Below are 23,411 nucleotides of genomic sequence, written 5' to 3'. Positions count from 1 at the left end.
TATGGCCACTTTATTTGACAGAAACATGTTTGCTGTGACCGCTTGCACTGCTCCTTGCCTGGCGGCTTGTGCACGCAGCTTCTCACCACTGCTGCTGGTGAGGCCACTCTGGCGAGCAGGCTTGCTGGCCAGCACCTTTCCCCACCTGAGGCTTAAGTAACTGCCTGTGGAGGAATGGGATTTCCCTTCTGTAATATTTCAGCATTTCACTCGCAACACAGTTTGTTTTTTTCTTTTCCATAAACCCAGGCAAATCTGTGAATGGTTTTCAGCTTCCCTGTACGGTGTTACCTGCATTCAGAGGGAAACAACATCTCCCAGCCCGGGCTGACCTCCATGTCAAATAAAGAGTAACAAGTGTTTTAAAACCGCATTACTTGGGAAAAAAGCCAGGTGTCACGTACGGAGTCAGGTGCAGCACCTCGCCCAGGTACTCCCTCAGGGAGCACAGTCCCAGGACCCCCCGGCGGACTAAGGCCGAGGGGGCCGCGGGGCGGGGAAGCGACCGCTGGGGCGACCAAGGGGAAGCGGCGGCGCTAGGAGGAGGGCGGCGACTCCGCCCCAGCAGGGGGCTGTCGGACTTCTCTCCACCGCGGCGGTGGGGACGGTGGTAGCCAGCGGCGGCGGCGGGGTCTGCTTTCGCCGCCAGCGGGGACCCAGTGCTGCCCCGCTGCGCCCGCCCGCTCCATCGCACACTGTTGTCATGGAGGAGCCAAGATGGCGGCCCTGGCCTACACCCTGGGCAAGCGGGAGATCAACTACTACTTCAGCGTGAGGAGCGCCAAGGCGCTGGCGCTGGGCGCCGTCCTGCTCCTCACCGCCTGCCACGCCGCCTCCCGCCGCTACCGAGGTGAGGGGGCGGCCGCGGGCGCTCCGCGGGGGGCCGCGGCTGGCGGGCAGCGGGAGGCGGAGCCCCGGCGGAGCCCGGGGACCGCGGCCGTGCAGGGAGAGCGCCGGTCCCGCCGCCCGGAGTAGCCGCGGCGGAGCTGCGGGGGGCTATACGCGTACCCCTGCCCCGGCGGGCTGGGGCGGGGAGGGCAGCGTGGCGTGGCAGGTCGCTGGCCTCTGCGGGAGGCGAGCTTGGGGACAGCGGCGGCGGGGACCCGGCAGCGGGACAGGCGCGGCGCCCCCATCGCGGGGCCCTCATCGCGGGGCCCTGCCCGCAGGGCCCGGCCTCGGGGTCGCCGCAGGCTTCACCCGGGCCGGGCGACGCCCGGCGGCTCGGGCGTCTGTGTGGCGGGGGCTGTGGCGGTGCGGTGTTGCTACTGTGAGCGCTGCCCAACTCTTAGGGCCTTGCCTGCCGCGTGTATAGCGGCTGTACGGTGTGTATAGAGGCTGTACGGCAGCAGGTGAAGTTGCAGGGGTAGAGGGTGACTTCCTGTCACTTGTTCCTGTACAGGATGATTAACAACCTTTACCTGCCAGTGCGTGATTAATTTCTTAATAGGTATAAAACTTGGTATATGTTCTTTTACTGTTTGAACCATTGCCTCAAACAACAAAATCCAGACTCGGTGGTGGGTGAAGCAAAATAGAGAGTTGTTTGTTTTCACGGGGTGTTCGTGGCTGTGGACAAGCCAGTAACCAAGATCTGGAGGCTGTAGCTGGACTTGCACGCAGGTGCACGGCAGTTACGGGGGTGCTGGGAGCTTTGCTGATTCCTCTTATTTGGGATTGTGTTGGCCGCGAAGCTGTGAATCTTGGCGTGATCTGTAAATGCTAGTGGAACTGCTAAAGGAAATATTTTCTTGTTTCCGACTTACGTTAAAAAATGTAGTAAGTTTTTGTGGGTAAATCAAAAAGCTGATCCAAAGAGAGATCACTGTGGCTCTGTTTACTGTAGAACAACTGCTGTTGTCGTATTCTAACACTTGCTGCCAGTGTCCGTAGAAGACAAGGTTGAGGCAGTTTGTTGTGAAAGTGGGAAAGGGGGTAGGAAGCCGTTTCAATACAGATACTGCCCTGGATTCACCCTCTGACTGGCATGTCAATAAGTTTGATAAACTGAATAGTACTGAGTTGCAAGACACAAAAGCATTTACTGAATTCTAGAGGAGCTCAAGCATGAAGTTGCCTGTTGTACTGTGTTCCTTAAGGCCCATGTGAGTCGCAAAACTAGATGGAAGGAGGGTGGCAAATGTGATGCTTTTTTAAAGAGAGATTGTGAGACTGGTTTAAGGAAATAGGGACTGCCATATCAAGCAGATTATAAGGAATATGAACTGTGCATAAATATGATATATGATGGGAGAGTTAATGAGGGGTTTGTGTCACAAATCGCAAAACAGTGAGAATCTGCAGGCCTTTATGTAAGTTGGTGTGATCTGTATGGATTTTCACAAGCCTTCAACAAGTCCCTTTGCCTAAGGCTTTTACTTTCTTTAACCTATTACAGGGTAAGAGAGAGGCTTTCCAGTAACTGTTTAAAAGACAGGGCATAGAATGAGAAAGAAAACAGTGACCAGTTGCACAACTAAAACTAACTGGTACCCTAGTTACTGTCAGTAGTGCTGGTCACCCCCTCTTAATAGTGGTATAACAGAGCTTGGGAAATGTGTACAAAAGAGCAACAGAAATGGCAGAAGAATGAAACAGCTTCTGTACAAGAAGTAGTGAAATAGATTAAAATTCTGCAGCCTGGACAGAAAATGAGTAACCTGATAATGGTCTCAAGTATTATAAATTTTTTGGGGAAGGTAAATTCATTGTGATTGTGTCATAACACAAAAAGTATCAACTGAAAAATGGTATTAGCAGGCAGTACATTTAAAACTATCAGAATAAAGCAGTTTGGTTTTTTTTTTTCACATGAGACATTTTGAAACATTGCCAAGATTTTATCCCAAGAATACCCCAAAAAGGATTAGCTTGGCTTGCAGAGGGTGGGTGAGGTGGGGCTGTAAATGTGCACTCCTTAGACCTTCTGGCTCAAAGTTGCTGGGCTATGAAAGCCAGGCCATGCCAGGGAAGGGATTGCTCTGTGTTTGTCGTGCTTTTATATTTTGAGTATCTGTTGTTAGCTGTTCTCAGGAAGAGGAGAGCAGGCAAGACTGGCTCTTCCACATGAACATGTGCTCTGCCACAGTGGAGCAAACAAGAAATTTAACAATGATTAGCCACCCATGTGGGTACTGTCTCTCTTTCATAGATGCCCAGGAATATGGAGGAAATGAGAGAGCTGCATATGAACAAAAAGTCATGAAATCTGTCATGTGGGAGGTGTGAGGTTTTTTTCTCACCCCCCAAAATTGGATCTTTAATATCTGAAGAAACTGATAACCTGAAGTTTGCATTGGTTGAAACAGCAACTGCGTGAATAATGGATAAAATGAGATTGAAATTAGACATGTCTTCCATGGATTTAGACATGTCTGATGATACAAACATGATCCTGATGTATAGGTATCCTGTAGGGTATATAAAGGATGGTAAAGACCATGGCTGGCTTTGAAGGAGGCAAATCGTTTGTTATTTCATGTCCTCTGTTATTTCCAAAGTAAAACTTATACCACAGAAGCACATTGACAGTGTTGAGGCTTCTAGCCTGTCCTACTGCCCTTTTTCCCTTGGACAATTCAGACAGAAGGAAGAAGCCACAAATGATGTATATAACCAGCCAGAGAATGCTACACGTGAAGAAGGTTCTTCAGTGAATCCTTCTTTCTGTGGGACAAGCATGAGTATGCAGAGGCTCCTTGAGAGATAGTAGTTATTTTTAAAACTTTTTTTTTTTCTGAGGAAGGCATTTTGAAAGTGACAAAGGCACATAAAGGCTGCTTCTTTCATACCTTTTCCCTTTTCTTACTATCCCTAGATAGGAGTGAAAGTATATTAGAATCATAGAATCTTTGGGTTGGAAGGGACTTTTAAGGTCAGCTAGTCCAACCCCCCTGCTATGAGCAGGGGTACCTTCAACTAGGTCAAGTTGCTCAGAGCCCCATCCAACCTGACCTGGAATGTTTCCAGGAATGGGGCATCTAGCCCATATTTTATGTTTGCAGTATGTCTGTACTTCTAAGATTTCAAGTAAGTGGCAATTGGATGCTTTATATTTTTGGTAGTTAGAGCCTGGTTTATCTTGCTCATTTTAGAAACCGATGTTGCCCAGATTGCCGTCTGTTTTTCTTCTCCCATTGCAATATTGAAAAGATCACAAGACATCAACTAAATATGCATATTTTTATAAAGCAGTTGTTCTTGCCTTGGCTTCCTTTGGGGGCTTTTGGATGATTGAGACTTTAATTAGAACTCCTTTGTTTTGTCTGATTGTCTTTACATGTAAAGGTTTCATCTAATTTTGGCCTCAGTCATGCAAATACATATTATAGATAGGGTTGGTCTGCTGTACTTCCCAGTAAAAGTTGCCTGTATAAAAGTTACTTGTATGAAAAAATGCTAGACTGGGATTGTGGAAGGCCAAATTCATGTTCAGGGAGACTGTCAAATTTAGGGGTCGCCTATGTTTTTTACAAAACTTAAGTGAATTAAGAGAAGTTAAGGACTGTCTTTAACTTGCATACAGCTTCTGTGAAGAGTTAATTGGACTAAATGTTTCTATACTATCCAGTGAAATTAGTGCTGTATGTTTTTCAGTTATTATCATATTTCAAAGATACAGTCCTAAACCTTGTTGGAAATAAGTTTGTTTTTTTTTTTTTAATTTTGCATTGATCAGCACAGATAGATAGTGTTTAAAACTACGTTTTTATTTTGAAAAATAAAGAACATTTGAACTTCCATTTCTTTGAAATAGTGTGCCTTTTAGAGAAAGTGTGAAACATAGCCTGCTGTGGCACTGAACAAAAACTTTGACATTTCACAATTTCAATAGAAAAACCATGATTTTGAGGAATGATAAATTAGAATAATGGGCATAATAAAACTCAGAGAAATTATACTCTCTGTGTTACTATACCGAAGTGTATCTAAGTGCAGCATTTGATGAAAATGAAAGGTAATGTGTTGGAAGGATACTTTAAGCAAAGCACAAAGGAAGAGCTTAAAAAGAATAGTCTGTGTTTTGTGTATAGAATGGCGCTTAGATTTCTTTTTCTCAGGTCTTATTTTTGTTTTGTTTTTTCTTTTAAGATCTCATTAATTATTAAGAAGAAGGTGTAGTATATTAAAATGAGAGTGGTTCTTTGACTGCTGTGTATTTCACCTCCTAAGTAAGACTTGGGCATTTCCAGAGGTGCCATCTTGTCGGTAACATCCAGTTTACTTTCTTGGCTGCTGTTGCAGTCTTGATTTATTCTCTTCCCTCATCTTCCCCCAAAACTTCTACTGTTATATTTAAAGACAGACATCAGACATCAGTAAGGCTCCTACTGAGTTTCAGGAGCTTTCTAGTATTGCTCAGGGAAATAGTAAGATATTCGGTATCTGGAGTTGGGAAAGAAGGCATAACTCCTTTCCCTAAAATATTATCTCTATGTTTAAAATGTATACAGTGTGTGATGTTTGGAATGTTATTTCAGTAAACATACTGTAGGATGGAGGACTGTTTCATTTGTGCGTAATTATGATGGGAGTGCCATGGACTGCAGAGCTATCAAGCTTGGATCATGAACTCAGAATGTGGAACATGTTCTCTTATGAAGAATTAGTAAATTAAGATTCTTCAGTCTTGAAAACTTGATTTGTGAGAGTTTGATAGTGGTCTACAAATGGTGATAGACATGAGTGTGTCCTGTGCAAGAACTAGAAATTGCCAAGTAAATCTAGTAGAAACCATTTTTAAAATAAAGGCAGGTGATTCTTCAAGCAGCGGCTGTGCATATGGAAAACTCTTGTGGAAGGATGCTGTGGATGCTAAAACATTGAAGATTGCATGAGTTTGTTGGAAAGAAATATGTGGAAGGTTCTACAAAATAAGTAGAAACCATGTCCCTGGACTGAACATAGTTGGAAGAATATTAGAGAAGAATATAATGTTTACCTGCCCTCTTACTCATCCCTGGGCATCAGCTTATGGTCCCTGTTGAAGGCAGAATACCAGGCTAGACTGACCATTGGTCTGACCAAGAATAACTGTCCGTATTTGCTTATGCATCTTCCTCAGCAGGTTAGTGGATTTCAGTGGGAGTGTAATTAGTGGTGGATTTTTTTTTACATAGTTCACTGTTATGTCACTTTGATAAATCTCTTAATTTTCATCATCTGCAAAGTGGAGGGTTTTGTAGCAGTAGCTGTAATACCTGTAAGTCACCCATTCTTGTAATCTAATCACAAGGAACATGAGTTTGATTTTTTTTTTTTTTTTTTTTTACTATTTCTGACAGTTTCATTTTTATGCAACTTACTAGAAATGTTGCTTGAAAGCAAAGTATAGAAACAGGATTTTATTTGAAATGTTTTAAGAAAAACTGAAACTATTGTAATTTGGAATTTTTTATTTCTACTAGAAAGATGTCTGTCCAGCAAATCTCAGCTATGCCAACATATTTAAAAAACAGGTAAAGATTCAGCTTTTCATGTCATCTGCTGTGTTCTGAGCTACTTTTGCAGAAGCTTTGGCAGCAGGATCAGCAGCTGCCTTGTACGTAACTGCAGTTGGAAGAGGAGCAGAAAGGCATTGATAAACTGCTTCTGAAGATCTTATCTTTAATCTGTTCAGAAATTGTACTCAATAATGAAACAGGCAGTGACTGGGAAAAAAGATGATGTTGCTGACCTGGAGTGACCTGTACTGGTTGAAAGGTAGGAGAGTCACAGAGGCAACCTTTCTGGAAACCTCTTAAGTTCAGCTTACATCTGTGATCTCAGCATACTTTCATGAGGGCTCCTTTAAATGTTCAGAAGCATGTAGCCATCTGCATTTGGCCGTTTGCCACATCCTGTTGCTGCTGTGCAGTAATTAATCAGTTTGACATGCGTAGTGCATGTGCATTGCGATTAGGAAGGGAGTGTCTATTTGATTTGTGGTATCTCAAGGATTTGCTTGAGAGGTTACTGGTCAATTTTAGAGAATTCCTTAACTACCCTGGGGTGATTAATAGACTCTTATTGATGATAAAAATAGGAGCTTATCACCATATTATATGTTTTATTTAAATTTTAAATGCATTTTTCTTCTATACGTCAAAGTCTGCCTGACCAAGATCTCCCAAGACTGAGATAGGGAGTAGAGAATGGTAGTTATAATAAAGCCAATAATGCTAGGAGTATGTCATGTGTGGGTTTCTCACAGACAACCAACCGAAACCCAGACCTATGACTCTGAGATGTTTATCCAGACCTTTTTCAAGACTGTTATAATTCTTCATGTTATTCTAGATTTTTTAGGAGTCATGATGAAATAGCAGTGGTAAGTCATTGAAGTTCCAGGAGAGAAAGTAAGTCTGGTTGTTAGAGTTGCATTTTGAAGTGGGGGATTGAGGAGCCTTAGATCATAGAATCGTAGAATGGTTTAGGTTGGAAAGTATCTTAAGAATCATCTAGTTCCAACCCCCCTGCCATGGGCAGGGATACCTTCCACTAGACCAGGTTGCTCAAAGCCCCATCCGACCTGGCCTTGAACACTTCCAGGGGTGGAGCATCCAGAACTTCCATGGGCAATCTGTTCCAGTGCCTCACCACACTCACAGTGAAGAATTTCTTCCTTCTGTCTAATATAAATTTACCCTCTTCCAGTTTAAAACCGTTACCCCTTGTCCTATCACTACAAGCCCTTGTAAGAAGTCCCTCTCCGGCTTTCTTATAGGCCCTGTTCAGGTACTGGAAGGCTGCCATAAGGTCTCCCTGGAGCCTTCTCTTCTTCAGGGCTGAACAATCCCAACTCTCTCAGCTTTTCTTCATAGGAGAGGTGCTCCAGCCCCTCTGGATCATTTTGGTGGCCCTCTTCTGGACCCACTCCAATAGGTCCATTTCCTTCTGGGGGCCCCAGAGCTGAACGGAGTACTCCAGGTGGGGTCTCACCAGAGTGGAGTAGAGGGGGAGAATCACCTCCTGCAACCTGCTGGTCATGCTTCTTCGGGTGCAGCCCAGGATATGGTTGGCTTTCTGGGCTGCAAGTGCACATTGCCGGGTTGTATTGAGCTTCTTATCAACCAACACCCCCAAGTCCTTCGTGGCAGGGCTGCTCCCAATCCATTCTCCGCCCAGCCTCTATTTGTGCTTGGGATTGCCTCGACCCAGGTGCAGGATCCTGCACTTGTCATTGTTGAACTTCATGAGGTTTGCATGGACCCACCTCTCAAACCTGTCAAGGTCCCTCTGGATGGCATCCCTTCCTTCCAGCATGTCAGTCGCGCCACACAGCTGGGTGTCATCGTCACACTCACCCATCTTGGTGCCACTGGCAAACTTGCTGAGGGTGCACTCAATCCCACTGTCCATGTTGCCAACAAAGATGTTAAACAGCGCCAGTCCCAATACTGACCCCTGACGAACACCACTCATCACTTCTCTCCACTTGGACATCAAGCCATTGACTGCAACTTTTTGAGTGTGGCCATCCAGCCAATTCCTTATCTACCAAGTGGTCCATCCATCAAATCCATGTCTCTCCTATTTAGAGACAAGGATGTCGTGTGGGACAGTGTCATATGCTTTGCACAAGTCCAGATAGATGACACTAGTTGCTCTCCTCTTACCCAGCGACACTGTAAGTGTGTTGTAGAAGGCCACCAAATATATCAGGCACGGTTTGCCCTTAGTGAAGCCATGTTGGCTGTCACCAGTCACCTCCTTATTTTCCTTATACCTTAGCATAGTTTCCAGGAGGATCTGCTCCATGATCTTGCCAGGCACAGATGTGAGACTGACTGGCCTGTAGTTCCCCAGGTCTTCCTTTTTCCCTTTTTAAAAATGATCATGATCATGATCATGGTAAATAATACTATTTGATTGTGTTACCACTGCTGGGTTTGTTGGATAAATGAGCCAAGGAGTAAAATCTGTAATACGGTCTGTTCTACATTGCCTTTTTCTGATTTTCATGAAAAGAGGTAGGAGGAGTTTCATGGAGGAAGGTAAAGATAGAAGTTGTTTTCAGCTGCCACTTCTTTGTTCCTCAGAGCTAATTTTATATTTGTCAAGGAGCAGCATACATGAGCTGTCCTGTCTGTGCTTCTGTGTCTGAGATGTTCTTCATGCATCCTAACTAGGAGAGAGCTAAAGTTTTGAAGTAAGAGAGAGCTAAGGGTTTGGGGTATCAGCTATACCTTAAACATGCATTTTGTTTTATGTTTTTTGTAACATTTTCTCAGCTTCATAGACAGGAACCCCACCTTTTTTTTTCCAGGGTGGATTGTGAACAAGCAGGCAGCTGTGTATCAGCTCACAAACTAGAGTAGCAGTGTCATTGCCAGTGTTAATCACAGAATCATAGAATCACTAAGGTTGGAAAGGACCTTCAAGATCATCAAGTCCAACCATTAATCCAGCGCCACCAAGTCCCCTAAACCATGCCCTGAAGCGCCACATCCACACGTTTTTTGAACACTTCCAGAGATGGTGACTCCACCACCTCCCTGGGCAGCCTGTTCCAATGCTTGACCACCCTGTCGGTGAAGAAATTTTTCCTAATATCCAATCTAAACCTCCCCTGGTGCAACTGGAGGCCATTTCCTCTCGTCCTATCACTAGTTAGTTGGGAGAAGAGACCAACACCCACATCGCCACAACCCCCTTTCAGGTAGTTGTAGAGAGCAGTAAGGTCTCCCTTCAGCCTCCTTTTCTCCAGACTAAACAACCCCAGTTCCCTCAGCCGCTCCTCATAAGACTTGTGCTCCAGACCCCTCACCAGCTTCATTGCCCTTCTTTGGATACGCTCGAGCACCTCAATGTCCTTCTTGTAGTGAGGGGCCCAAAACTGAACACAGGATTCAAGCTGTGGCCTCACCAGGGCCGAGTACAGGGGCACGATCACTTCCCTACTCCTGCTGGCCACACTATTTCTGATACAGGCAAGAACCCGTTGGCCTTCTTGGCCACCTGGGCACACTGCCGGCTCATGTTCAGCCGGCTGTCAACCAGCACCTCCAGGTCCTTTTCTGCCGGGCAGCTCTCCAGCCACTCCTTCCCAAGCCTGTAGCGTTGCATGGGGTGGTTGTGACCGAAGTGCAGGACCTGGCACTTGGTCTTATTAAACCTCATACAGTTGACCTCTGCCCATCGATCCAGCCTGTCCAGATCCCTCCTACCCTCCAGCAGATCAACACTCCCACCCAACTTGGTGTCATCTGCAAACTTACTGAGGGAGCACTCGATCCCCTCATCCAGACCATCAATAAAGTTACTGAACAAGACCACCCTCAGAACCGAGCCCTGAGGAACACCGCTTGTGACCGGCTGCCAGCCGGATTTAACTCCATTCACCACAACTCTCTGGGCTCGGCTGTCCAGCCAGTTCTTTACCCAGCAAAGAGTAAACCTATCTAAGCCATGAGCTGCCAGTTTCTCCAGGAGAATGCTGTGGGAGATGCTGTCAAAGGCTTTACTGAAGTCCAGGTAGACAACGTCCACAGTCTTTCCCTCATCCACTAGGCAGGTCACCTGGTCATAGAAGGAGATGAGGTTGGTCAAGCAGGACCTGCCTTTCATGAGCCCATGCTGGCTGGGCCTGATCCCTTGGTTGTCCTGCACATGCCCTGTGAGCACCCTCAAGATGAACCGCTCCATGATCTTCCCTGGTACCAGGTCAAGCTGACAGGCCTGTAGTTCCCAGGATCCAGTCACATTGGCAAGTGGGTGACACATTGGGTGTCACATTGACAAGCCTCCAGTCTTCTCGGACCTCCCTAATGTAAGAGTTCTCTGGGAAGATCTGTGATCATGCAGGATTATAAAGATCCTAGTTCCATACTTGTTGGAAATATGGGTGTGTTTCCATCACCCATGTAATTATTAACATTTTCTGAAGTTTATTACCCATAGGTTTAAAAAGCTTATAGAAAAAATAATTCAGTATAGATAATATTGTCATTCTTCCCACTATTGGGAAATTATGGAAATAAGTAATTTTCCCAATTATCCTATGTCCAACTCAAAAAAAACCCAAGAACAACAACAAAGTTGATTCAGTGTATATGAGAATTACTTTCTTAGGACCATAACTTACGATATATTTTCTTATCAGAATGCCTTTCTTTATCCAATATACCCTTTTTTTCCCCCCATTTTTTTTAGTGATTGGTCTGTGGTCATATGGAAGCCTTTGCTTAAGTGCAAGGGAAGTGATACCATGGATGTGTAACTTCTTCCTAAAAGCTTTACTATACTACTGATGTTTGAGGACTGTGAGCTTGGATCTCAGTAGGTATCAGCAGTGCCTTGTAAATTCCCATACTTACAGACCTCAAACCTCACACTACTTGCCCCTCTTTCTATTCACCGTGTCTAATTTGCAGTTCTAGATAAAGCTTCAGATTTTCCCATAATAATTGAAGCAGAAAGTCTGTCTCATTATAATGTCTGGCTTCCAGCAGCCCTGAAAAGAAGAGGTAGATAGAAAATGCCCTGTTCTTTAGGATTAGCGGAAGTTTCGGCAGAGTAAAAGAGCAGTTCTCTTTGGGTTTAATGAAGTCAAGATTTCACAGAAAGAGTTAAGTATGGGCTGTGGTACATTGTGCACAAGCTAGTACAGGTACTTGCTGTTTCATTCACCACCATTTTGCTGTTTGTCAGTGCTTTGAAATGCCAAGTATGACAAAAATGTTGGAGGGCAACTCCTCTTGCAGTGAATGGTGTTCAGTTGTGTTCAGATATAAGGCAGCAGAATCTGACATGGAGTTTGCTGGAAGATAAACCTCACTGGTTTCATAACTGAGGTATTTTATTTATATGAACTTAAAGTGACCTGAAACATCACCACCTGTAAAATACTTAATTAGTGTAAAACTTCTTAACTGGAAAAAGGTAGCTGCAGTTCAGAATGATCAGCAAATTCTTGTGTAAATGTTTCTTGTTTTGCTTATTAACACAGCATGTAGTTTCACCTGTTCTAAAGTGACCACAATTATCTTAAGCAAGGAGATGTAACAGACTTTCTTGCAAATCTCACGTTGAGATTCATGTTCTATACAAGATGCTGTGTATGGTGATTCTGTGTAGAAGATTATTATATTGAACTGCTGTGTAATTCTTTGATTTCATATTAGTGTATTCTGCATAGTAGACAGCACAGTGGATTGGCATCTTTTGGTGGAAATGCCATTCTAGGTCACAACATATTTCTGACAGCAGAAATGGGATCGCTGACATTTTGTGGATAGAGGAGTGATTTACAGAGAAATGTGGTAAAATGAGAAGGCAATTTGCAGAAAATTGTACAAGATGTTTTTACAATAAGTGAAATTTTTTTACCGCTGTTGATTGCATCAATTCTTCTGTTTTAAATATTGTCATATTATTTTTTTTAACAGCAATGGGGCTATGTTTTAACTTTCATATGTCTGAGTTCTAATCTTAATATAACATTTTAAAGGTGGTGACACATGTGAGTATCTTCTGTCCAGTGGAAGATTTCTTGGAGAAAAAGTATGGCAGCCCCACAGTTGTATGATGCATAAGTATAAAAATAGGTAAGGAAACTCATGTCTTCTGTTCATCTGCCTGTAAAGAAGAGTAATTGTTGTTTGACTGCAGCTGTCGTAATTGCAGTGTCATCGTGTTTTTCACTTTATAGGTGATTATCTAGGCTTTCAAAAATGTGTAATATTTATCAGAAGGAGGTCTTTTCCTTGTATATTATCTGTGTGTCTACAGTGTTTACCGTAGTTGTATTTATATGTAAAAATACAAATAAGTGTTGGAGGTAGTAGTATTGTTATGTGTTATGGAGAGCCAAAAGATAGTGCAAGAGACTGTGTAGCTTCATATGTCACTCCCAGATTGTTGAAAGGGAAAATGCTGACCTTACATGTAGAATCGGAAGTAAAAAAATCGCAAATAAAATTACGAATCACTTTTTTTCACCTAGGAGTAAGAAAACTTTGTTTTTTAGAATTACGCTGTATATAACATTTTTGAAACTACTGTGTTTTTAGCGCCTTAGAATAGGAAAGCCTGCTTGCTTATTTGCCTCATCACATTAGCAGGAGAGTTCATTTTCATTTCTATGCAAATTATACTATGCTTTTTATTAATTCAGCATGTTTGAAAAAAGATTTACCATTTCTTAGAGCTGGATATAATACTCAGAATTATCTATATTGCTCTGTAGACTTTCTAAAGACTTTTTCCTCAGATATAAATGTCCTGTAATATGAATGCTGCTGTTTTGTTTTACAGTGAAGCAAAAAATTGCCTCGTAGACAAACATATTGTGTTTATAGGAGATTCTAGAATTCGACAGCTGTTCTATTCATTTGTAAAACTCATAAATCCTCAAGTCAAAGAAGAAGGAAACAAGGTGAGATAGTTTATTTTGATGATGTTTTTGTTTCTTTATTCCTAATTTACCTCATAACTCTCTCTGAACTTAAAAAAAGCAAGAAATTATACCATTTGCTGACCTAGCCATCAGGAGGAACCACAGAAAAGTCTTTTGGAGAAGAATGAGATTAGACCAAGATAATTGTTTGGGTACTAATGAGATGATTTGGAATCTGAGAAGTGAACTACGAAGCTCGAGAGAAAGCTTGCGGCAGTCTGGGAATAAATTAATGAAGCTGACTCGTCCCATAGCAACTTATGCTTCATATTTGGCTTCTTGATGAGAAAATGATTGCTCCTTTGTGTGTTTTTAAGTAGTAGTAATTCATGGCTTGTAGTTTGTCATTTTAAATGTCAGTTAAATTGCTGATCTAATCTGTTCATAAAAATCCTTGGGGCAATGACAGATTTCCAGGTCTAACTTGAGGCTGAAACTAAAAATAGCTTCTGGTCTTACCTTCCTTTTGATTGCTGCTGAAGAGCTGTTTGAATTTTATAAGGTGAAGAATGTAAGCTGCAGCTTGCTGGATGGAGAAGTAAGAAAGGATTTATCTGTGTTATTTGTTGAATAGAATATTAATTTCTTTTGCTATATCATGCTGCTTAGGTGTATCCCTTTATGGATGTATGTACATATGTGAGGGAAAAGACGTTTCACTTTCAAATGTAGATCAGATTTGTCAGTTATTTATTACTTCCGTCATTTAGAGGTGCAAGCTGTCAGCTTTTTCAGCAGGTGGCATGCAGTCATTTTCACTTGTCAAAAAAAGATGTTTGATTGATTGAATAACTCTGGTTTTCCTAGTCTGTTGGTTAGGTCTCAGTTGCTGTCTAAAAGTCCTGGTGAGATGATAGAGTGCTCTAATTGATTTTTAGGTCGAGAGGTATTTTTGTCAAGTATTTGTGAAGTCAAGATCTCAGTTTGTGGAAGAGAAATACACTTGTTCTTTTGGACCAGGATTGAAACTAATATTGTATTTAGTAATATTTTAAAGGAGGATTGTGTATGCAGTATATGACTGCTTCCTTTCTGATTTCTTAGTGTCTCACTCAGCAAATTTAATAATGCATTCCAGCCTTTATTTCTGCTTGAGATTATTTTCTTTTATTCTTTAATTAAGACTGTTTCAGTTGTTTTGTGCAAAGAAGATGGGTGGATGAAAAGGAAAGGTAGGGGAAGGGAAATGTAAGGAAAGAAAGAAAGGTCTTAAGTTTTTCTCATTTTGGGAGTCTAAATTTAGGAAAAAAATTTATACCTTTGTAATAGGGTGAATAGAAAGCAATTCAGACTTTGTTGGATAGATTTCTTTCAGGAAAAATAACCCTTTATGCAAGTAGCTTGTTTTGTCAAGAAAGTAACATGAACATTTTGCATGAGTATACTGACAAGTTTATACAAGAAAAATCCTTTCTACTGAAGATAAACCTTTGGGTGAGAGCAAATTAACGTATGAATGTAAATAATTTTTTTCATGCTGAAAGTTTGTCTTACTTTGGTTTTATTGTTTTGGGTTTTTTGACAGCATGGAAATATCCCTTTTGAAGATAAATCTGCTTCAATTAAAGTGGTAAGTTTTTATCTAGCACTAAATTGCAAGCCATAATAATGCATATTGTTATTTTATACAATGTAATCCAAATTGCAGTCAGAGCTGAATTTTTCCTTTTGTCAGATCTTACAACTTGGCCTTCCCAAAAATAGCTTTTGCCAGGAAGTTTACTCTTCTGCTGCCGTAAGAGTACGTATCTGAGGCTAACTTACCTGGAGTGATAATTGCCATCAAGCACTCTATGCTATCTCAGCAAGTATTACTTCCACTGTTTTTGCATGGAGAAATAATCACAATGTTGATTATAATGTGGATATTTAAAAAAAGAAAACAAACAAAGTACTCAAGGGTAGGTTTTATGAAAGAGACTGTTCTCCTCTGCCCTGGCAATTGGAATGGTGTCCTCAATAGCTTTCTTTGCTTCCCATGACAGCTGTCATCAGTGCTGGGATTCTGCTAGTCATGTATTTGTTTATTCCCTGGAGACAACTCATTCTCTGTTTATGAAAACCAAAGAAACAGTGTATTTACTGAGTTGTCTGCAAGTGAGTTTTCAGTACTTGTTTAATGTACATGGTTAAGGTTTAGGGTACAGAATAACATTTTAAGGTGTGAGCCCATGGCAGTTTATGCCTATGCTGTCCCACTCCGTTGCCTTCACAGTATGTTTCTGTGTTTGTGCTGTAACTAGCCCTGGTACAGCTGTGGGATGGACTGGTTTAGGAATCAATTTAGCCAAAAACTTAACCTTGTGGTGTTCGTTTTTGGTCAGGTCTGATGTGGCTCATTATATGGCTATGTGAATGCTGGAAAAGAGGGGACAGGACAAAGGGGACAAAGCAATGTGATTTATGTTGGCGTAGCCTGACACAAAGCTACGTCTTCAAAACTCCTTAAGCCTTGGTAGGTGTCTAACCACAAAGATTTGAGATGGCAGGTTTGGGCTTTTGGGAGATGTCTGGGTAGTTAAGAATATATTCCTAGTCTGCTGCTTCCTTGTTTTGATGCCGTATTGCAGTTGACATTATTGACATGGTAGCTGAATTTTCAAATTCAGAATGGCTGTGACCCAGTAATCTAAATGTGGAAAATACTTGACCAACAAAAGAGAAAATCACTGGCAACAAGTCGAGAGTTTAATTTTGCCCTAGAAAGATGACTAGAAGTCATCATACTGACCCTTCCGTCCTTCAGCCACTGCACATGGCTGCCTGATCACTCACAGATTGCTGCTAAATAGTGAATTGACAGTACTCCGGTGAACTACCAAAATATTTAGGTCTGTGAGGTGTAAGATAGAGATTTGTGCTCTGCTGGTAGTGTTCCTGCATCATAAAGTTTCCTCACAATATTTTCTGCATATGTAGTCCCTGCCCTTTCACTTTAATGTGTATTTTTAGTCCTTTAGATAGTTCTACATTTGAAGAGTGACTAGATGCTAGGTAATCTGAGCTTTACCTGGGAGACATAATAGCACTAGCCAAAGTATAGTGCTTCTTCATAAAGGTTGGACACTACTCCTGACATCTAAAAAAATGTTCAGTAAGTAATGCATTAAATGTCCATAGCACTATTAGATTTAAGCAGCTAATAATCTATGAAGTGGTATTACAAAATGCTAGGATTTATTTTTGTTCAAAAATTGTGATTTCAAGCTATCAATCACATTATGTAAAGTTCTGAAAGAAAAAAACAACTGTTGGTAAAAACTTTGTGAAATTGAGCAAAAAGCAAGTTGTAATAAATGAGTTACAGATGTGAGCTTGGTTTTAAACCTGATTGCATTGGAAGCTCAAGAACATCCCATTTGGCAGAAGCTAAAAAATTACTTTGTCGGTGTCGGGGTTTAGCCCCAGCCGGCAACTAAGCACCACGCAGCCGCTCGCTCACTCTCCCTCCCACAGCGGGACGGGGGAGAGAATTAGGAAAAACCTCGTGGGTTGAGATAAACACGGTTTAATAGGACAGAAAGAAAGAAGGGAACAATAATGATAATACCAACAAAGGAATGTATAAGAACAAGTGAGGCCCAATACAGAAATTGCTCACCACCCCGTGATCGACAGCCCGTCCCCGAGCAGCGATTTCCGCCCCCCCGGCCAACTCCAGTTTATGTACTGGGCATGACGTCGTATGGTAGGGAATATCTCTTTGGCCAGTCTGGGTCAGCTGTGCCGGCTGTGTCCCCTCCCAGTTCCCCGTGCACCCCCAGCCTGCTCGCTGGCAGGCCAGCACAAGAAGCTGGACTGTCCTTGACGGCTCAGCAACAACCCAAAACATCAGCACATTATCAACAGTTTCTCATCCCAAATCCAAAACACAGTCTCACACTGGCTTCTGTGAGGAAAACCAGCTCTATCCTGGCTGAAACCAGGACAGTATCCACCCCTTATTCCATACCATTTACGTCATGCCCAGGTCCTATACTTTTCAGTACATTCCAATTATTCATTATTACTCTTCCTGTCCTTTAATATATACACACAGATATCACTCTCTTAGTCCATGGGCCATCACTTAAAATGTCTATGGAGTTCAGTCAGTCCATGACTCTGGGCTTCATCCATCATAGCAGTCTCTCAGGGCAGGGGAGATGGTATGTGATGTTGGATTGTCATCTGGCACGGTCCATGTCCATGATCTGCAGGTCGAAGATGTCGATCTCGAGGGATTTGTTGGGCGCAAGCTGCTGAAGCCAGTTCTGGTTTCATCACTGCTGCACGTTGCTTGGTTTCAGTGAAGCTCATTCTTCATCAGTCTGGGTGATTCTTACTATAATACCATTGATATGGTAGATAGCAGCCATAGTAGTAATGTCATACTGAACAATTAACATAATACAATTCAAATCATTGACTGTTTTCACCCAAAATCAAGTCTCCTTGAGGTACACATCGGACTTCCCCATCCTTCCGCATTACCCACCAAGTGCACCCAGGTCCCTGGGCAAAGGCAATCCCACGAATGGGTTTGCCTTTTCCTAATGCAGGAGTAACCCAGACTGTCTTCCCCAGCATGTTTCTCACATGCACCACAGGGACTTTATCCCCTTCTACAGTACGTAGAAGTTTTGATTGGGCAGGGCCGGCTCTATTAGTAGATCCCCTAGTGTTGACTAACCAGGTGGCTTTGGCTAAATGTTTATCCCAATTTTTGAATGTCCCATCACCCATTGCTCTCAGTGTAGTCTTTAACAGTCCGTTGTATCGTTCAATTTTTCCGGAAGCTGGTGCATGATAGGGGATATGATACACCCACTCAATGCCGTGCTCTTTGGCCCAGGTGTCTATGAGGTTGTTTCGGAAATGAGTCCCATTGTCTGACTCAATTCTTTCGGGGGTACCATGTCGCCATAAGACTTGCTTTTCAAGGCCCAGGATAGTGTTCCGGGCGGTGGCATGGGGCACAGGGTATGTTTCCAGCCATCCGGTGGTTGCTTCCACCATGGTAAGCACATAGCGCTTGCCTTGGCGAGTTTGTGGAAGTGTGATATAGTCAATCTGCCAGGCCTCCCCATATTTATATTTCAACCATCGTCCTTCATACCAGAGAGGCTTTAACCGCTTGGCTTGTTTGATCGCAGCACACGTTTCACATTCATGGATAACCTGTGCAATAGCATCCATGGTCAGGTCCACCCCTCGATCCCGAGCCCATCTATATGTTGCATCTCTTCCCTGATGGCCTGAGGTGTCATGGGCCCACCGAGCTATAAATAATTCACCCTTATGTTGCCAGTCCAGATCCACCTGAGCCACTTCAATCTTAGCAGCCTGATCCACCTGATGGTTGTTTTGATGTTCTTCGGTGGCCCGACTCTTGGGTACGTGAGCATCTACGTGACGTACTTTTATGACGAGATTCTCTAGTCGGGCAGCAATATCTTGCCACAATTCAGCAGCCCAGATGGGCTTGCCTCTGCGTTGCCAGTTGCTCTGCTTCCATTGCTGCAGCCACCCCCATAGAGCATTTGCCACCATCCATGAGTCAGTATAAAGATAGAGTACTGGCCATTTTTCTCGTTCAGCAATATCTAAAGCCAGCTGGATGGCTTTCACCTCCGCAAACTGACTTGATTCACCTTGTCCTTCAGCCACTTCTGCAACTCGTCGTATAGGGCTCCATACAGCAGCTTTCCACCTTCGATGTTTGCCTACAATACGACAGGACCCATCAGTAAACAGGGCATATTGCCTTTCGTTCTCTGGCAGTTCATTATATGGTGGAGCCTCTTCAGCACGCGCCACCTCCTCTTCCGGTGATATTCCAAAATCTTTGCCTTCTGGCCAGTCCATGATCACTTCCAAGATTCCCGGGCGATTAAGATTTCCTATTCGAGCCCGCTGTGTAATAAGCGCGACCCACTTACTCCACGTAGCATCAGTCGCATGATGCGTAGAGGGGACCCTCCCTTTGAACATCCAGCCCAGCACCGGCAGTCGGGGTGCCAGGAGGAGCTGTGCTTCAGTACCAAGCACTTCTGAGGCAGCTCGAACTCCTTCATATGCCGCCAATATCTCCTTTTCAGTTGGAGTATAGCGGGACTCAGATCCCCTATATCCTCGACTCCAAAACCCTAGAGGTCGACCTCGAGTCTCTCCTGGTGCCTTCTGCCAGAGACTCCAGGTAGGGCCATTCTCCCCGGCTGCCGTGTAGAGCACATTTTTAACATCTTGTCCTGCCCGTACTGGCCCGAGGGCTACGGCATGAACTATCTCCTGTTTGATTTGTTCGAAGGCTTGTCGTTGCTCAGGGCCCCATTTAAAATCGTTCTTCTTCCGGGTCACTTGATAAAGAGGGCTTACAATCAGACTGTAATTTGGAATATGCATTCTCCAGAAACCCACAACACCCAGAAACGCTTGTGTTTCTTTTTTGCTAGTTGGTGGAGACATAGCTGTTATTTTGTTGATCACATCCGTTGGGATCTGTCGACGTCCATCTTGCCATTTTATTCCTAAAAACTGGATCTCTTGTGCAGGTCCCTTGACTTTACTTTGCTTTATAGCAAAACCAGCTTTCAGAAGGACTTGAATTATTTTCTTCCCTTTCTCGAAAACTTCTTCTGCTGTGTTGCCCCATACGATGATGTCATCAATGTATTGCAGATGCTCTGGAGCTTCACCCTGTTCCAGTGCAGTTTGTATCAGCCCATGGCAAATGGTAGGGCTGTGTTTCCACCCCTGGGGAAGTCGATTCCAGGTGTATTGGACACCTCTCCAAGTGAAAGCAAACTGTGGCCTGCACTCTGCCGCCAAAGGGATCGAGAAAAACGCGTTAGCAATATCAATGGTGGCGTACCACTTGGCTGCCTTTGACTCCAGTTCATATTGAAGTTCTAGCATGTCCGGCACAGCAGCGCTCAGTGGCGGCGTGACTTCATTCAGGCCACGATAGTCTACTGTCAGTCTCCACTCTCCATTAGACTTTCGCACTGGCCATATGGGGCTGTTGAAGGGTGAGTGAGTCTTGCTGATCACTCCTTGGCTCTCCAGCCGACGAATCAGCTCATGGATGGGGATCAGGGAGTCTCTGTTGGTGCGATATTGCCGCCGGTGCACTGTTGTGGTAGCGATCGGCACCTGTTGTTCTTTGACCCTGAGCAACCCCACCACAGAAGGGTCCTCTGAGAGACCAGGCAAGGTGGACAGCTGTTTAATTTCTTCCGTCTCCAAGGCAGCTATACCAAAAGCCCACCGGTACCCTTTTGGGTCCTTGAAATACCCTCTGCTGAGGTAGTCTATGCCCAGGATGCACGGAGCCTCTGGGCCAGTCACAATGGGGTGCTTCTGCCACTCATTCCCAGTTAGGCTCACTTCAGCCTCCAGTACAGTCAGCTGTTGGGATCCCCCTGTCACTCCAGAAATACAGATGGGTTCTGCCCCTATATGGCTTGATGGCATCAGGGTACATTGTGCACCGGTGTCCACTAAAGCCTTATATTCCTGTGGGTCTGACGTGCCAGGCCATCTAATCCACACAGTCCAATAAACTCGGTTGTCCCTCTCCTCCGCCTGGCTGGAGGCAGGGCCCCTCTAATCCTGCTCATAGTACTCGTTACCCACTTCTTGTAAATAGGAATCAGAAGTCCCTTCAAGAGGATCAGAGGTGAGATCAGCTCTTCTATTCTTTCTGGGAAGCTGCCCACTGGAAAGTGGAGCGACGATTTTCCTCGAGGAACCTGAACCCCCTTTTGTAATTGTTTTTCCTTGCAGCTCGCGTACTCGTGCCTCTAGGGTCGAGGTAGGTTTTCCATCCCACCTCCTCATGTCCTCTCCGTAGTCACGCAATTGAAACCACAGGGTGGCTCGGGGTGTGTATCCTCTATATCTTCTCTCTTGAACAGAAGAGCGCTTACTCCTAATGGCTGAGACACTGGTCCGTGTGGGTGGAGGGTAGGGCATATCCTCTTTGAATTGCCGGAACTCTCGGGACAGTTTCTCTATAGCAGAGACGCAGGCCCGCAGGGAGGAAGAGAGACTTTCTTCGTATTGCCGGAGTTGGCCAGCCAATTCATCCACCGTTGGTCTCTCTCCGTCCTTCCAGGCCATTACTGCTAATGAGTTGGCATATGATGATGGTGCACTCCGTACAAACTTCCGCCACATAGGTTGCGTGCAATTGACTTCATCTGGATCTTTGGATGATTGTCCATTGTCCAAGTCACCATAAATCACTTCCAGCACCGCTAGCTCCCTCAGGTACTGGATACCTTTCTCCATGGTGGTCCACTTGCCTGGGTGACATAGAACATCTTCCTTGAAGGGATACCTTTCCTTCACACCCGACAGGAGTCGTCTCCAGAGGCTGAGGACTTGTGCACCTTTTCCAATTGCTTTGTCAATGCCCCCTTCCCTAGAAAGGGATCCCAGCTGCTTGGCTTCCCTACCCTCTAATTCCAGGCTACTGGCCCCATTATCCCAGCATCGGAGCAGCCAGGTGACAATGTGCTCACCTGGACGACGGCTGAAATCCTTTCGCATATCTCGCAATTCACTCAGGGATAGAGATCGGGTAGTTACCGTCTCTTTTATAAGTTCTTCCTCTTCCTCCTCTTCAAGCGATGACTCGCTCTCTTCCCTCTTCCGTGCTTGTGATGGCCCTGCTTCAGAGCACTCTGCCTCCTCACTCTCTTCCTCTGGCTCCTTCTTAGCAGGATCTTCCTCCTCCCTTACTAAACGAGCTGACTTCCGCTTCCAAGATTTCTTCTTTTGTACAGGGGCAACTGATACCGGGATGGGCTGGTCCTCTGGTTCAGCTGCAACAGTCTGAGTAGCTACAGTGCCCGCCGTGGGGGTTGGAGTAGTGGCAGTGCCCGCCGTGGGGGTTGGAGTAGTGACAGTGCCTGCTACAGACGTTGGAGTAGTCACAGTGCCTGCCACATTGCCATCAGACCCAGAGAGCCTCTCTCCCCTTTGCACAGTGTTAAATAGGGTTCGGTAGGCATGGGCCAGGCCCCAGCACATGGCAATGATTTGTGTCTCCTTGGAGCTGCCAGGCTGACAGCATACTTCTTCCAGATATTCTGCTAGTTTATCAGGATTCTGCACTTGTTCGGGAGTGAAGCTCCAAAACACCGGAGGTGCCCACCGCCCCAGGCATTTGCCCATGCTGTTCCACACACCCTGCCATTCATAACTATCCAGCCTTGGGGCAGATCTCCGGGTGATATTCTTAAATTGCTTGCCAACCTTAGACAAAACTGAAACCATGTTCCCCAGAAGTAGCAATAGAGGTATTTTAACCAGCCAAGGGTGTTCAAAATACTGAAAAATTATTGTGATGAAGGAGGAAATGTTATGATAGAGGGTATCAAAGGTACCATTCTGCATTTCCTCCATAAAAAACCTTTCAGAGGCAGAAGTATAATTGCTAATCGTCTCCACAAGACTGTAGCCAAAATACAGTAACGGCTTTAGTACAGAGCTCAGATGATACCACATTAAGCTCAAGGTCAGTGCTCTAAAAACAAAATTCACAGGCGAGACATTACTAATCATTGCAGAGTACAGCAGCCCGCAGAAACCAACACCGATCCTTAACATGTACAGCAAAGACGAGAGCATGATGCAAATCAAACTGATATTGTGACCTGCAACCGTTATTATCTCAAGCCTCGGGCCCCACGTTGGGCGCCAAAAAGGACTGTCGTGGTTTAGCCCCAGCCGGCAACTAAGCACCACGCAGCCGCTCGCTCACTCTCCCTCCCACAGCGGGACGGGGGAGAGAATTAGGAAAAACCTCGTGGGTTGAGATAAACACGGTTTAATAGGACAGAAAGAAAGAAGGGAACAATAATGATAATACCAACAAAGTAATGTATAAGAACAAGTGAGGCCCAATACAGAAATTGCTCACCACCCCGTGATCGACAGCCCGTCCCCGAGCAGCGATTTCCGCCCCCCCGGCCAACTCCAGTTTATGTACTGGGCATGACGTCGTATGGTAGGGAATATCTCTTTGGCCAGTCTGGGTCAGCTGTGC

The 23,411-nt window shown here is 44.4% G+C and overlaps 1 protein-coding gene across 1 annotated transcript in view; it reads left to right on the top strand.

Moving 5' to 3' along the window:
- Positions 1–666: 666 nt before the first annotated feature.
- Positions 667–23,411, top strand: part of CASD1 (CAS1 domain containing 1) — a gene marked incomplete at its 3' end in the record, with an annotated part of 41,595 nt that continues 18,850 nt past the window's right edge. Inside the window, exons 1-4 of the mRNA XM_082015309.1 lie at positions 667–850; positions 12,428–12,524; positions 13,234–13,354; positions 14,901–14,945. Coding sequence (XP_081871435.1) covers positions 718–850; positions 12,428–12,524; positions 13,234–13,354; positions 14,901–14,945 — 396 coding nt within the window. The 5' untranslated portion in view covers positions 667–717. The remainder of the gene's footprint in view (positions 851–12,427; positions 12,525–13,233; positions 13,355–14,900; positions 14,946–23,411) is intronic.

This window comes from Phaethon aethereus, assembly GCF_964289735.1.
Source record: "Phaethon aethereus genome assembly, chromosome: 2".
In the NCBI taxonomy this organism is placed as follows: Eukaryota; Metazoa; Chordata; class Aves; order Phaethontiformes; family Phaethontidae; genus Phaethon; species Phaethon aethereus.
Note: the sequence above shows the minus strand (reverse complement) of the source record. Positions and strands in the feature narration are given on the sequence as shown.